Raw genomic sequence first — 15286 nt, forward strand, 5'->3', positions numbered from 1 at the left:
CAGGTAACAAGTGATGCCAGGCACAACAAACCTTTCCCCTCGCACATATTGTAGCTTATTTTGGCATTGATCCAGCTGATGTCATCATGTCTTTGCATGTGGTGATATCAGCATATCAGTTGCCTCTATATATGTGCCAAGTTTGATGTAAATTGAAACAAAATTTATGCATTTATAGACATTTGACATTTCACCCTTTTTAAGTAAACGGGAGGAGAAAAAAGATTTTTAAAATTCATAAAAAATTTGAACTTTGACCTTCTTTTCCCAAAATGTAACCACATCTATTATGATGTAGTGGCAATCTATAAACCCAACTGGGTATGAATTGAACCAATTGTTTTGCTGCTAGAGTGTTAACAAACAAAGAAACAAACAAACCAAACCAAAGACAATACCCCTTGCCTCCCCTTCCTTCGGGGGGTGGGATAAGAATTCCAGAGCAAAAGGTGTTTTACAGAATTGATATTACTTGTAGTTCTGGTGAAATCCGATGTTGACAAACTGATTCATATCCACTTCCTGTTTCAGATCAACACTAATGGCTTTGTGTCGCTGGACAAACCCCCAGCCGAGCAGGACTACCTGGGAAAGATGCCAGCAGGTTTTCAGATGATGGCGGCGCTGCTGGGAGACCTGGACAACAGCGATGGTCGGGGGAAGGTGTTCTTCAGACAGGACAGCAGCCCGGCAGTGCTGAGCCGAGTCTCCCAACGGATCCGACAGGCCTTTCCCCGAGATGACGAGGAGCCCAGCAATGCACTCATTGTCACCTGGGAGAATATGGCTGCCAAGGGGTCGACCGAGCGAGGGGACAGACTAGACACCAAGGTTACAAACTGCGATTTACATCCATGATGCTGAACATGGGGGTGTTTAGATTGACACTGAATATAGTGGTGTCTTTGTGTTTCCAGGGCAACACCTTCCAGCTGGTTGTGGCCTTCATGAAGTCATCCTCCGTGGCTATACTGCTGTACCCCAGAGATGGCATACACTTCTTCTCCACAACTGTAGGGGGCGACAGTAAAGTCCTGGAGGCCGGTTTCAATGAGGGGCTTGTGACAAGCTGGTGGTGGGGAACCAAACAGGGGACATATTACCAGACCACCACGGACGAGGAGATCTCCATCAGGACGCTCACCGAGTACGAACCTGATGGCGTTGGTTTATGATTTGTTTGGTTTAAAGATGTGATGTTCTTTGACCCAATCAGGAGAGAATGTCATAACATTCCTACATTGATTTGATGTTTTTTATGTCCAAACAGGAAGACGAACTCTGGACGGCGTGGAGTTTGGGTGTATGAGATTGGAGCTTCACCCATCTTCCTGGGCATCACATCGGGAATACTCTCTACCGTCCCTGAGGAGTCCACCACCAAACCTCCCATCACCATGTTACCAAGGCTACCAGATGAACCTCAGGAGGTTTTCATGACCCCTGAAACTCAGACGACTGAAGCGATTCCAGAGGAAGACCAGGAGCTCCTCACTGTCCCTCCAAGTTCCTCAGAAACACATACTGTTACACCAGAGCCGGAGACCGATGAACCTGAGTACGAAATCCTGAACGAGTTTGAGTCAGAATACTCTGAATCCGAGACGGTCACGCCAACGTACACTACTACGGAAATGGTCCAACCAAGGTCTACTGATGCTGAGGCACGGTACCGACCGGACCCCAGGTACAGTGATCCAGAACAGAGGTACACGGATCCCATCAAATCCAGGTTCTCTCCAGTGGAGCCTGACCCGGCTGGACCGAGGTACACCAGCCCTGAACAGGTTCGGCCCATTCCACCTCACCCTCGACCTCAGCATCCACAGATTGTGGTAGTGGATGAAGATGAAGACCTGGACATCAATGGTGAGTCACCGAGAGGACACTGGTCTTCACCGCAGGTTCAGATGTTCCATAACATGATGTAAAATGGTGGAAGCATGTATGAAAGAAACCAGGAGATGAAGACTCAAGTAGAGGTCAATGACGACAATGATTAACTGTATTTTATTTGTGGAAAAATCTGTCCATTAAATTAAAACACCTTATTTAAACATTAGTTGAAGTGACAGTAACATTAACCTGATGGAGAAAATATAAAACTCAGTGTTTTATTCTGAACAAACAGTTGAATTTTCCATTAAATCAGTTAGATTTTGGTGAATATTAAAGCTCTGGGACAGATTTAAAACATGTAAATCAGTGAAATGTAAATGCATCAGACCAGATTAAAACCACATCACTAACATCATTAACAGTTAAATATGCAATAGTTAATGTTGTAGTGTTGCATTTAATATTTAATATTTATTTAAGGACATGAATACGACAAGAACACAGTTAACTCTTAAATTAGATGAAAGAAAACTCCTTTGTTCTAGGTATTCACTCAGTCAATAAATATACCAAGTTTCTTTACGGAGTTACACTGGAAACGTCATCATGTACAAAGATGGACAGGGGTGAAAACAAATACCCCTTTTCACCTTCCATGACCAGGGTAATAATGTCTAAAGTCTGGTTAAACTTGGGTTTTTAAAAATCCTTTATTCACACTGGATCTAGCCACCATTTCATACTAAATACATTAAAGTTTCTACAATAAAACTATTGTCAGTATGTTCATGTTATACCTTGTTAGAAAGCTTAGATTCTCTGCAGTTGAGTCTTTAAGTTCATTTTCCAGTTTTCCTGAGCAACAAAACATAATTAGTGACAGAATCACCTGGATAGTGATGGAAGCTTAATAGGACTTCCTACCTGTTGGGTGCCATGAGGTCACATGACTGGTCCATTCCATCATTACATTATAGTCATGTTAAAAAAAGCAAAATTTGACCTGACATAGTTCAAGTTGTATTTTATCCACAAACTAAAAATGGACATGCTCTGAAAATAGAGGTTAAATCCCTTTAAATGAGGTGTCATTAACTAATTTCGTACTTGTGGTTCTTCAGTTATAAACTTTGGAACTTGGTAAAGAGAAGAAAATTTAACACTAAGTGTAAAGAAAAGGTTAAACATTGGACATGATGAATATTATTTTTTGCATGAAACATTTAGTTAAAAAGTCATATTTCGATATTTTGTCTATTTGTTGGGTTTTGGAGGAAACTGCACAGATTAAAATGTGTGGGGTTTTTTGCAACTGAATCTTAAAAAACTAAAAACAATAAAACTTAGTTGTTTTCTATCCGTATCATTGAATCTCCAGATGATGGAGACTGTGTTTATTTTCGTCCATTTCTACAGTGTCATCACATAAATCCCCCTGAATCTGTATGTTTACATTGTGAAAACCTTTCAGTTTAGCAATTATATAATTGCACAGGTTGATTGAAGCAGCTTTAGTTTTGCATGTTCTTTTCTTCATTGAATGATCTGTCTTAGTCTTGTTTTTTATGATCAGTGATTTAATCCATGACTGTAGAACCGTGATACAGCCTGACCTTTGACCCCTGTGATCCATCACCCTTTACACTGTACACTTCGAACTTTTCTTCTTGGTTTCAGTTTGATTCCTGGTTTTGGTCGATGATCATAACCCTGGTTCTAATCATGTCTCTGATTCTTTCCTCAGTATTTGCCTATAACTTGGAGACATGTGCTCACAACAGACACAAATGCTCGCAGTTCGCCGACTGTCGCGACTATAGCAACGGGTACTGCTGTCACTGCCGACCTGGTTTCTATGGAAATGGGAAGGACTGCGTCGCAGAAGGTGAGGCCAATTCAAAATATTATAAGAATAAAGCTGTGAATGAAACTCTGTTGTGGTAAATAAAATATTGAGACCCTGAACCTGTAAAAAAGTTAAACATTAGACATTATGTTTGGGTCAGCTGGGAATTCTGACAATTCTCAATATTATGACTTTATATCATAATGTTTTGACTTCCTTCTCAGAACATTTTGACTGCTCTTCACTGGCTTTATCCTCATATTTGGAATTATACAAAGAAACAGAAAGGAATTGAAAACTTTCTTTACATTTGTATAAAAGTAAATGCATCCAATATCCAGAAACATCAGTGATAAAAACACATTTAAGATAATGTTAATGCATTATTGGCTGAAAAATGGAAATAATTTACATAAAAATAAAGCACCAACAGGCACTGACTAGAGAAACAAGATGGTTAATGTCCAGTTCCACCACAAACAGGTTGTTCATTGTCAGAAAACTTGAATTTATTGAGTCAATTGATATTTTCTCCTTTCATTTTGTTTCATTGCATGTTTTGTGTTATTTGTTCCAGTTATTGCTTTAATTCCATTAAATCTTAATTGAAAAATGTTGGATTATGTCTGTCAGACATTCAGTAAGTTTCTAAAGCTAAGAAAGCAATGAAGAAAGAAAAAAAATGTGGAAAATAATTAATAAAATATGAAAAAAAAGAGCTAAAATGAACAAAAAAACCCAAAACATTATCAACATAATCAACAAAATATAAGTAAAATGAAGGACAATGATTAAAATCATTTATGAAATGACATGAATGAACAAAACAATGAAGAAAAAGAAGAATGAGTAAAATAGTCAATAAAATGAGCCAAACTGATCAAAAAATGAAAAAAATATAGTCAACATAATCAACAAGATAATAAGTATAATGAATAAAATAATTGATGAAACTGACATAAATGAGCAAAACAATAAAGAAAAAGAAGAAAAGTTAGTAATATGAGTAAAATCTGCCAAAAATTTGTAAAATAATCAGATGAGTCAAATGAACAAAATAGTCAACACAATCAACAAATAATCAGTAAAATGAAGTAAAGTTAATAAAATAATCAATGAAACTGACATAAATGAACAGAACAATGAAGGAAAAGAAACTGTTTTCCAGGTAAACCTCAGCGAATGAATGGAAAGGTGTCTGGGCGGGTGTTCATCGGGAACTCACCTTTGCCTGTGGAGTTCAGTAACAATGACCTACACTCGTACGTGGTGGCAAACGACGGCCGGGCCTACGTGGCCATCAGTAACATCCCCCACAGCCTGGGCCCCTCCCTGCAGCCACTGTCGTCCCTGGGGGGCGTCATCGGGTGGGCCTTCGCTCTGGAGCAGCCGGGGTTCCACAACGGGTTCAGCCTCGTGGGTGAGGAACAGTGACGTATGTTTTCCAGAACAGAAAAACTGCAGCGAACATCAGATGCTGATGTGTTTTGTGTGTCACTCCTGCAGGTGGCGTGTTCTCACGACAGGCTGATGTCGTCTTCTATCCTGGGAACGAGCGCCTGAGCATCCGGCAGCAATTTAAGGGAATTGATGAACATGACCACCTGGTGGTCAGCACCGAGCTAGAGGGACGTCTGCCGGCTATCCCACTGGGCTCCTCGGTCCAGATCAACCCATACAAGGAGATTTACCAGTACGACCAAAACCGTAAGGAAGCTGACGGACAGACCAGATGGTTTAGGACCAACACTGAGTCCGTTAATATCCACACCAATACTATGAACATTATCTGATTTGTGAAGTTTTCAGATTATTAGTGATCATGTAAACAGAATAATCTGATATGTTTTAACAGATGTCAGCAGTAATCTGATTAAACCCTTACTGCAGAAATTCATTTAAAATTCTAGAAAAAAAAAAGTGTTGTTGTGTTGTTGTGACGCAGATCCTGAATCAAATGGAAATAGGACATACAATAACTATGATATAAAATAGTGACATTATAATAGCAATTAAATATTTTTTCCAGTCTCAGATATGTAGATTATTTTATTGATGCTACTATTGGTTAGTTCCTTAAGTCAACAAATCAAAACAAAGCAAAAATGATCCAGATCCAAAATCAGTAGAATGTTATGAAATTAGTAACACTATCCATGAATGTCAGGGGTCATAGGTCAGCAGGAAACACATGTACATTCACAAAGAGTGTTAAACAGCACGTCATTACAAAAACAGTGGACTATTGAGGTGAATTCCCAACAATTGTGTACAAGGGGTTTAGAGAAATCAGATTAATACACCTGAATTTCTCCACAATACTTTGATGTCTTCATGCATGTTTACCTGTTAATCTGATTTATTTAGTTCTTTTACATCTGCACATGTGGAAAAACAATTAAATTATAGAAAACAGAAGTGATGTAGCCAAACATGAGCTGAAGACAATAACAGAAAGTTTGATAAAACTATACGTATATACTCCAAAAAAAATCAGATAATGGACTGAAACATCTCAACCAGTGTTTATGGGTTATCCTATTTCTGAAGTGCATGTAAACGCATCAGATCTGATTAGTCCAGTTATCAGATTTCTAGGGTGATGTAAACGGACTCAGTGTCTTTACTTTGAGCTGTTGCGTTCAGTGTCTGGGTTGTGCATCTGTAAAACCTGCCGCTGTGTTTCTCCTCTCAGTGATCACCTCCTCCTCCAACCGCGACTACACCATCACCTCCCCGACTGGCGACCTCCAGACCCAGAGCTACCAGTGGCGTCAGACCATCTCCTTCCAGAGCTGCCCTCAGGATGACGCCTCCAGGACGGTTCCTCCGACCCAGCAGCTCAGTGTGGACCAGATCTTTGTGATGTTTGACACCGACAACCGCCTGATCCGCTACGCCATGAGCAATAAGATCGGCTCCGTCCACAGTGAGTGTTCAGCACCACATCGTTGGAGTTATGTTGTCATGGAAACAGGTTTATGATACTTAGTTAATGCGTTTTACTCACTCTGGACACCTTCAAAAATGTGCAGGTACCAAAACTGCTAAAAAATCATCGATAACAGTAATATTTTTTATATTTATATTTTTCTATGTATTTTTTTTATTTTATCTTTTTTTTTCTTGAATCACTTTAACAACTTCAGCTCTGCTCAAAACTGGGTGCTTCTATGAAACTGGTCCTAAAAACAGGACATGTAGGCTAAAAATTCAAACTAGATGTAGACTAATGTTATGAAGCAAGTTTGGAAGCACTTTGGGTCTGTTTTAAAAATAAATATTTATTGAGATAAAAGAGAAACTATTTTTCAAAAAAATACATTTTTATATTATTTTTGCATTATATTTAATACAAAAATCTGCATGTAACACGGTCAAAAGGACACAAAAATTACATGTTACTATTTTTTTTATATCTCTTTATTCTCTCACAGGTGTATTTTGGGAATTAAACTACTTATGTAAGGTAGAGTGTTTGACAAAAATGACTGCTGTTACAAAATCATTCGTGATTTATGTGTGTTTAAATGCGCAGGTTCTGCATGTAACACAAGTGGACACGATGGGTTACACACAAAACCTGGAATGAGACTGAAATTCATGAAAAACCCCACGTCTGGATTAGAAAAACCACTAGGATTGACAAATTTAACACAGTGTCTTTATTTACAGTGGTATATAAGACCATTTCAAGCCATGAGGTCCAGCTCAAATGCACTGACACTTAGGTAGCTTTTCCTGTCCCAGCATTGGACCTATTTTTGACCCCAATATTTTTTTAAAAATTCATTAATTTTGGGATCTGAGGTCATCATTAGGTACATCCTGGGGGGGAATATGTCTAAATTTCTCTTTTATTATTTGGTCTAAACAGCTGGCAGAGTGCCAGAAACCAAAATGTACCCAGTTTCATAGAAGCACCCAACTACCAAACATTCATTTTCAAGATTTTAACCCTTTAAATTCCAGTTCAATTTAATTTTGGGGGGGAATTTTTTACTTATTACAAAAGAAAAAGAAACATTTTTTTCTCCATATAATCAGTCATAGGAGGCTATGGTGATGATTAGAGTATTGGATATGTGAAAGATTAATAACATCAGTGATTTGATCAATTATTGTATTTCTGAAGTGCATGTAAACGCATCAGATCACATTATTACAATTATCTGATTACCAGCAGTTATTGGTTTATATAGCCATGTAAACGGGGTCAGTGTGAGGAATTTCTTCAGACTGGTGGTAAATACTCCAGCCATGGACACATGTCTGGACCTTCAAAGGCCGAGGCACGAGGGTCTCAGAGGATGTGAAGGACCTGCCGTTCCTGATATGAGCGGCGATGGTTCAGGGACAGTTCTTGCCTCTGACCATCGTGTCTGCAGCGCCACATCACAGGAAGATAAACAGTAACGTGAGCCCGGCTGTTATTTCCTCAGCTGCGATCAGCGAGGCGAAGCGTTGGCAGGGGGTAAAGGTCAGCGGCTGAGGTCAACCAGATACCAACCTCCAGAGCTCAGCGGGGAAGAGGGGGAGGGGCTTCAGGCGGAGCTCCTCATTTAGCATTAAATGTAGATGTGGAGGTGTCGGCCGATGTGAGGACACTCGGAGGTTCAGAGTTAAACAAGCAAACATTGCTCAGCTGGAGTTTGTTGGCAAAAAGTGGAACATCTGGGTCGAGTTTCCTGTGAGGAAACTTCAAACATGGAGCTCCAATGCTGAGCTGCATGATGGGAACACAAAGGGTGGGAATGTTCAGCATCCGATCTGCTTAAGGAATTTGTCTGGAAGAATCAGTTCAGCAGTTTAGTCATAGTGAACAAATCCTCTACATGAACAGCAGTGGATTCACCTCAAACAGAAACCTTCATCTCATAGGACAAGGTTCAAGGTTTGAATTGCATTTTGGTGACATTAAGGGCAAAAATTCAAGTTCTTTGTTATGGACTGAAAATATATCAGTTTAGGGTCAAATTTTCTCAGGAATCTGAATCTGAAATCATTTATGCAAAATCTTTTGTGGTTTTCAAATCACTGAGCCTTCCTCCACCCCTGGATGGCTTTCTTCTTGGCATCTTAGCCCTATTCAGTCAGTCTGAAATTTTTAAAAAAATGTATCAATTAGGCATTACTCCATAACATGTGTAAGAGTTGTTTTATTAGTTTAACTATAAATTGATATATAGAAGCCTTCCTAAGGGATTCTGGCTGGTTAAATTGACTTCATCATTGAAAGAGCAAGTCAAAATCTAACAAATTGGTGGGCAGTTTCAAAAACAAATATGAAAATTTGGTTTTTAAAAAAACTTGATCTCACTTTAGGAAAGTAAATGTGCCTAAATAATATAAACTAATTGTAGAACATGTAGGTGGGCATAATTGATTAAATTTTGGAGGCTAGATTTTGAAAATTGAGTGAATGCAAGTTTTTTATACAATGGTATGTATTTTTTGCACAAACTAAAAACTGATGGGGGTAGGGTTAGTAAAAGTAATGATTTTACTTATCTAATATTAGAATATACTTAATTGTTGGGTAATGCTTTATTCACAACAGAAAAAGAAAGAGAATGGTGTATAATATATACAGATTTATGATAATATCAACTCTACATAAAGAATTATAAGTCAAATTCTTGCCTAGAAGCCAAAAAATCCAAACAAAATTGTCACAGGACGTCTTCTGAGGAACTGGCTGATATGACGTCATTGACTTTGAACTGAAATCACTGAAACCGATACTCATTCAAAAGGGCATACGAGCTCTTCTTCTAAGGTTAAAAGTAAGCAAGTTCATTTAAAATTTGCAAGCAGCAACAGGATTAATATAGGTTTTCAAATTATTTGTCACTGAAAAAGGGTAATTTTTGCCCACTTTTCAGCAAACATCATGCAAAAAGTCACACAAGGAGAAGTGATACACATTTTTTTATGTTCTGAAACTACACAATTTTTCCAATAAATTCAACACAAGACACTGCATGAAAGGTATACATTTATTCCACAATATTTTTTTCACTATAATGTCACAATAATGATACTCAAAGTTTCAGCCTTGTCACAGGTTCCTCTTGTGTGACGTGAAGTTGATGTTTGAGACGTTTTTAAAGTTGAAAATGAGAAACAGTTCGTCTCCAGAGCTGACGTGGTGGTGATGACTGGTGTGAACTGGACGTTTGGATGGACCATGGTGTTTTCTTCCTTTGTCTTTAGAACCTGTCATTTATTCAATTACATATCAAACGGAAACACTGATCATTTTGTGGCTGCAGGAGGTGAGGACGGGTTCTTTGTTTCATCGTCTTCTTTTTTCTCTGCTTCTCCGAGGCTGCATTTACTGACGTCTGACTGTTGGTTTCATGTGTTTTTTCAGCCAGTGTTCCAGAGCAGAATCCATGTTTCACGGGTCGACACGGCTGTGACATCAACGCCGTTTGCAGACCAGGTGAAGGCCTCCAGTTCAGCTGTGAATGCACCGCCGGCTTCGCTGGAGACGGACGCTATTGCCAAGGTAATGGCTTCAGCATCCACATTGATGTCTGGATGGATATTTGCATTGTTACATTTTTAACCTTAATCTGTTAAGGTTAGACTTAGGGTTTTTACATCTTTCATATTTAACCTTTGGTTCTTTTTCCAGTAATTTTACAGCAAATTAAACTGAGAAGAAACATCAAGGCTGCAACTAAGAATCTGTTGTATTTTCAGTTAATTTTCCTGGTTATTTTCTCTCATATTTGTGTTAAAGTGGTGCAGAATGCAGTCATTTTACATTAATCTCAGGTTTGATTTGGAGTTGCATGAAATTCATCTCCAAAGAAAGAAACAGAATCTGATTTAATGATGATCAAAACAGTTAAAGCTGATTTGACATAAAACATAACAAACGTCTTCATTAATGTTGCCGTCATTTTGGATTTGAGTGAAACATTTAAAGGAGTGATATTTTGCTTTTTAAAATGGAATTACACATTCTAAAGCATTTCCCTGTGGTCTACATAAACTGTAAATGCTATGCTTGGGTCTGAATTCTTCATTAATTCAACTCCACAGGTCCATCTTCAAACCTAGTTTTGAGTAATAACACCAGAAAGGTAGTTTTGAGCGCTGGCCCTTTAAATGCAAATGACCCCACCCCCTTTCAGGTTGTTGACTGTGCTGTTCTGTCCCATTCAGCCACTTGTGTTTGTTAATACAACCAACAAACTGAACATTTTAGGTAATCGGCTCCAAGTTTGGACATATTTTCAGTTTTTACTACAACCGGTAAACAATTACAATTACTGATAAACAATTATGGGGTGCTCGGAGAAATGTTCATGAGAAGTCTTGACCTTATATGTGCAAATGTTGTGGCGTAACTAGTTATAAAATGTAACAAACTAAACAGGAGTTAAGACGGGTTGTAGAAATCCACTCGATTTTTGCCGAAATGAATATAACAATAGCTTTGCAGCACCTGGAGGGTTCAAATTCAAACTTTATGAACTATTAGGTTCCAAATAATAAAAGTGGGTTTACATTACATTTACATTTACATTTATGCATTTGGCAGACGCTTTTTTCCAAAGGGACTTAAAGGGGAAAACCAATCAAATCAATCAATCAAATTTTATTTATATAGTGCCAGATCACAACAAAAGTTATCTCATGACACTTTACATATAGAGTTGGTCAAAACCAGACTCTAAGCCAATTTACAGTAACCCAACAGAATCCTCCAGGAGCAAACACTTGTGACTGGTGACAGTGGCGAGGAAAAACTTCCCTTTAACAGCAGAAACCTCAAGCAGACCCAGACTCCTGGAAGATGGCTGTCTGCCTTGACCAGTTGGGGTTAAAGAGAGAGGGTAAAGGAAGAGAAAAAGAGAGAACGATAGAGACAGAGACTGGGGGAGAAGGGGGGAAGTAGGGGAGACACATGGATGCAGTTGAGGATAAGTGAGTGATGACGATGAAGGCAAAATATAGCAAAATTTGACCGCTTCAATGCATTTAAGAACCAGCAACTTCTGTCGAGTTGTCGCCACATCATCTTCAAACAAAATCCTCAAAGATGCTTTTTAGATTTTCAGTGACATTAATCCTTTTCTGTGACTTTACATCTGTCGACATCCATCCATACGTTACCCATGATCCCATCAGCCCCTGTGGTTCTATGCTTCATACATATGTCTTCTGTGCAGATGTTGACGAATGCCGGGAGACGCCTCAGGTCTGTGGACCCAACGCCATCTGTGGGAACCAGCCAGGAACATTCCGCTGCGAATGCTCCGCCGGCTTTGTGTTCGCCAGCGACGGGCGGACCTGCATCGGTAAATCAGTGTGTTCACAGCTGTGGTGGTGGGCGGAGGATGTGAGGGTCTTTGTTTGACAAGTCCCCGTTGGACGGACGGTACAGATTTCCAACAGATGCCGTTGTTCCACTGTAAATGGGATTCTGTTCTGTGATGAATGTGAGGAGATGTTCAGTCTTCACGGAGAGGGTGGAGACATGATGTGGTTTCAGTCTGATCTGGTTTTACATGGGAAAAAAACACCAGGTTTCAGGAGTGAATGAAGCTGCATTAACACACAGTTCATTTGACCACATTATTTCACCTCATTTTAACCAAAAACCCCTTTTCCACTAATAATTTCAGGAACTTTTATTTCCAGGAATTTATTTACCTGGTAAAATATTCCTGTTAATCTGTGTGGTTTGTTTTTCCACCTAAAAGTTCCTGGAAATTGATTAAAATCAGTCTCTGTTGTTTCCAGTTGTTAACTCGAAGTCCTGATTAATGTCTTTTGATCATATTCTGTAAATCTGTTTGTTGCAGGTCCAGGTTTATTATCCAGGGTGTATTCAGATGAACAGATAGATTATTATAATGACCTTGGAAGAGATGAATCTTCTTGTACTGTCTCTTCTTTTGCTCCATTTTCCAAATAATAAAAACAAAAACTACGTGAATCTTGTAGAAATAGAATAAACCAGTTGGATTAAACATGGAGGGTGAACAGAAGAGTGGAACACTGACGGTGTGTTCCACCAATCAGCGCTCTTCAGCACACAGTCCCGCCCCCGACTAGGAACTTTTTTTAAGGAAAGTTTTGGGTCAAGGGAAAGTTTATTTACCAGGTAATTTCAGTGGAAACACTCCAAGTTTTTCAAAATCCAGAGTAAAGTTTAAGTTCCTGAGGTGGAAAAGGAGCTTTTAGAGCCATTCAGCTAAAACTAAATTGGTTGAGAACGAGGAAGAGTCAGTTTTCCACCAACATAAAGTGAAAAGTATTAGGGAAGAGGTAGTGAAATTGACAAACCACAAGAGAAATAAGAGAAAAAAAAACTGTTGGAAGATGAAGAATATGACCCCAGTGCTTGGTGGTGATTTGGTTTTCTACTGATGCTCGTCAACACTGCTCTGATGTTACAGGATCCAGTCAGTATATGTCCTTCTCTGATTCGCTGCAGCCTGTCACATGGTACACTTATTGTTTTCCTCTTGTTTTGGATCCTGATGGTCTGTTGGAGCTACTGTGCCATTAATCTAGCTTCTTATCATGACAATATCAACCACATTCACAGCAGGAAAAACGGTCAGAGCCAGGCAACGTCGTACTATCTGAATGTGTCTCATGATTCTGTCCATTCAGTGATATTTGACAGAGAGCATTAGTGTTGCTGGTTTAGTCAGTTTATTCCTGTTGGTGTACAGCGGTTTTTCAATGTTGGCTTTATTGCAGTGTTCGAGTAGCATTTTGTTTTTATAGAAATAATGACATGAAATGAGAACCTGTTGTTTCTCTCAGATTGCTGATGTGGCTGTGCACATATTTCCTGTATTTTCTTGTATGTGAAGAAAAGATGATGTGAAATAAATTAGTCTGATCATTTCAACCCTGAAAAACAACACAGATAAAGGTGGAATAAGACTTTTACACAGGACTGTATATGAGAATATCGTCTGCATACAGGGGATATCAGAGAACAGTGAAGTGATGATGATGATGATGATGGTTGTTCACCTCAGACTCAGATTCTTCACCTGGTTCTGATCCGGTTCTTTGTGTTTCGGTCCTGCAGAGGACAGCCGACCAGTCGATCACTGTCAGAGAGGAACCCATACCTGTGACGTCTCTGAGCGTGCTCTGTGCCGCTACACTGGCGGCTCATCCTTCGACTGCTCCTGTCTGCCGGGCTTCGAAGGCGATGGACGGACGTGTAGAGGTGAGTCCACGTGTCATCAGCCTTGGTTCTGCCATCTTAGTTGTTAGAATATCCTGATCAATAACTGATGAAAAACCCAGTGAACGTTATGTTTTTTTTCTTTTATTATTTAACCGATAAAGACCCAGACCTACTTTTGTGGCAGTTCCTACATTAATTTTTCTCTAGATGTAAACTTTATTAAGTAATTTATCACCAGCTATTATGTCCCTGAAATCAAATTTCTGGAACATATTGGTTTTACCCTGAATGCTGCCGGATCCTTGGCCGCCAAATATCTTTTGTGTGAATGTGATAACTAGGTCAATAACTAGGGTCAATATATAATTGAGGGACTTTTGATGTTCATGGGATATACGTATCTTGCATACATCTTTATTAAAAGTAAAATTTAAAAAAAAAAACAACCAAATGTTTTTTTTATGCTCATTATTATCATCACGTCTTTAAAAATTCCATAATTATTTAATTATGGAAACAATCACCTATTAATAAATAATTAATAAATGACTAGATATACTAAAATGTCAACTAAATAACTGTCCAAATTTAATAACAAACACCCTCTAATTAGCTAAACAATAATATTCAAAAATTGTTTTGATTATTTGCTTTTTAGTGAGCTGAGATAATCATGACAGATTTTTCTTTTTTGGCAGTATATCAAATTTTATATGGAAAATAAAATATTGTATCTGTGTCTGAGAAATCACTTTCAACTAAATTACCCATTACAAAAACACCTCTCAAGGAAGTGTGTTAATTCCAAATCACATGATCTGCTCCACATGATGTCTTTTCCTCCTGAAGAAAACACTGGCAAGACTCCAAGATATGGTCTTTTTCCTCTTTCTTAGTTATTTCATGTAAAGTAGTGTGAGTGAACTGTGTATGGTTATGGTTATGTGGTGTTATGGTTACGTTGATTTTAGGCCTGAAAACAGCAAAAATGTCAACTATACCTGTCAGCTATTTTACCCTGTAAAGGGAACTTAAAAAGTCCTTCAATTCTATATTGACCCTAGGACAGATTTGGTTGGATTTCTTCTCCCTTGATAGTCAACATAGTGGACCCCTAGTGGAAGAACCCTATTGATTTCAGCTTCTCTGAGTATTGTAAGTCATCCAAATGGGGGCGCTTTAGTTGAAAATCAGTTTTCTGAACATAAATCAAGCAATAATAAGCCGATTGAGATAAAATTAGGTTCATATTGATCGTCTTACAAATATCCATTTTCTGGCTACTATCCAGAGTTCATATGGTGTCATTTTTATTCACTAGGTGGAGTTTTATGTGAAAAAATTGGTTCTCTGGCCATTATTCTGCCACTATCAGGTCGATGTAGCTCAAATTGAGTTCATATTGATCATCTAACATTTATCGT

General features: G+C 38.6%; 1 protein-coding gene across 1 annotated transcript in view; it reads left to right on the forward strand.

The window, feature by feature from the left end:
* Nucleotides 1-15286, forward strand: part of LOC115434262 (nidogen-1-like) — a 54252-nt gene that overhangs the window by 19795 nt on the left and 19171 nt on the right. Inside the window, exons 2-11 of the mRNA XM_030156149.1 lie at nucleotides 532-831; nucleotides 918-1147; nucleotides 1271-1869; nucleotides 3584-3724; nucleotides 4854-5105; nucleotides 5192-5392; nucleotides 6381-6614; nucleotides 10062-10199; nucleotides 11875-12003; nucleotides 13758-13901. Coding sequence (XP_030012009.1) covers nucleotides 532-831; nucleotides 918-1147; nucleotides 1271-1869; nucleotides 3584-3724; nucleotides 4854-5105; nucleotides 5192-5392; nucleotides 6381-6614; nucleotides 10062-10199; nucleotides 11875-12003; nucleotides 13758-13901 — 2368 coding nt within the window. The remainder of the gene's footprint in view (nucleotides 1-531; nucleotides 832-917; nucleotides 1148-1270; nucleotides 1870-3583; nucleotides 3725-4853; nucleotides 5106-5191; nucleotides 5393-6380; nucleotides 6615-10061; nucleotides 10200-11874; nucleotides 12004-13757; nucleotides 13902-15286) is intronic.

The sequence above is a fragment of the Sphaeramia orbicularis genome, chromosome 1 (genome assembly GCF_902148855.1).
Source record: "Sphaeramia orbicularis chromosome 1, fSphaOr1.1, whole genome shotgun sequence".
Taxonomy (NCBI): Eukaryota; Metazoa; Chordata; class Actinopteri; order Kurtiformes; family Apogonidae; genus Sphaeramia; species Sphaeramia orbicularis.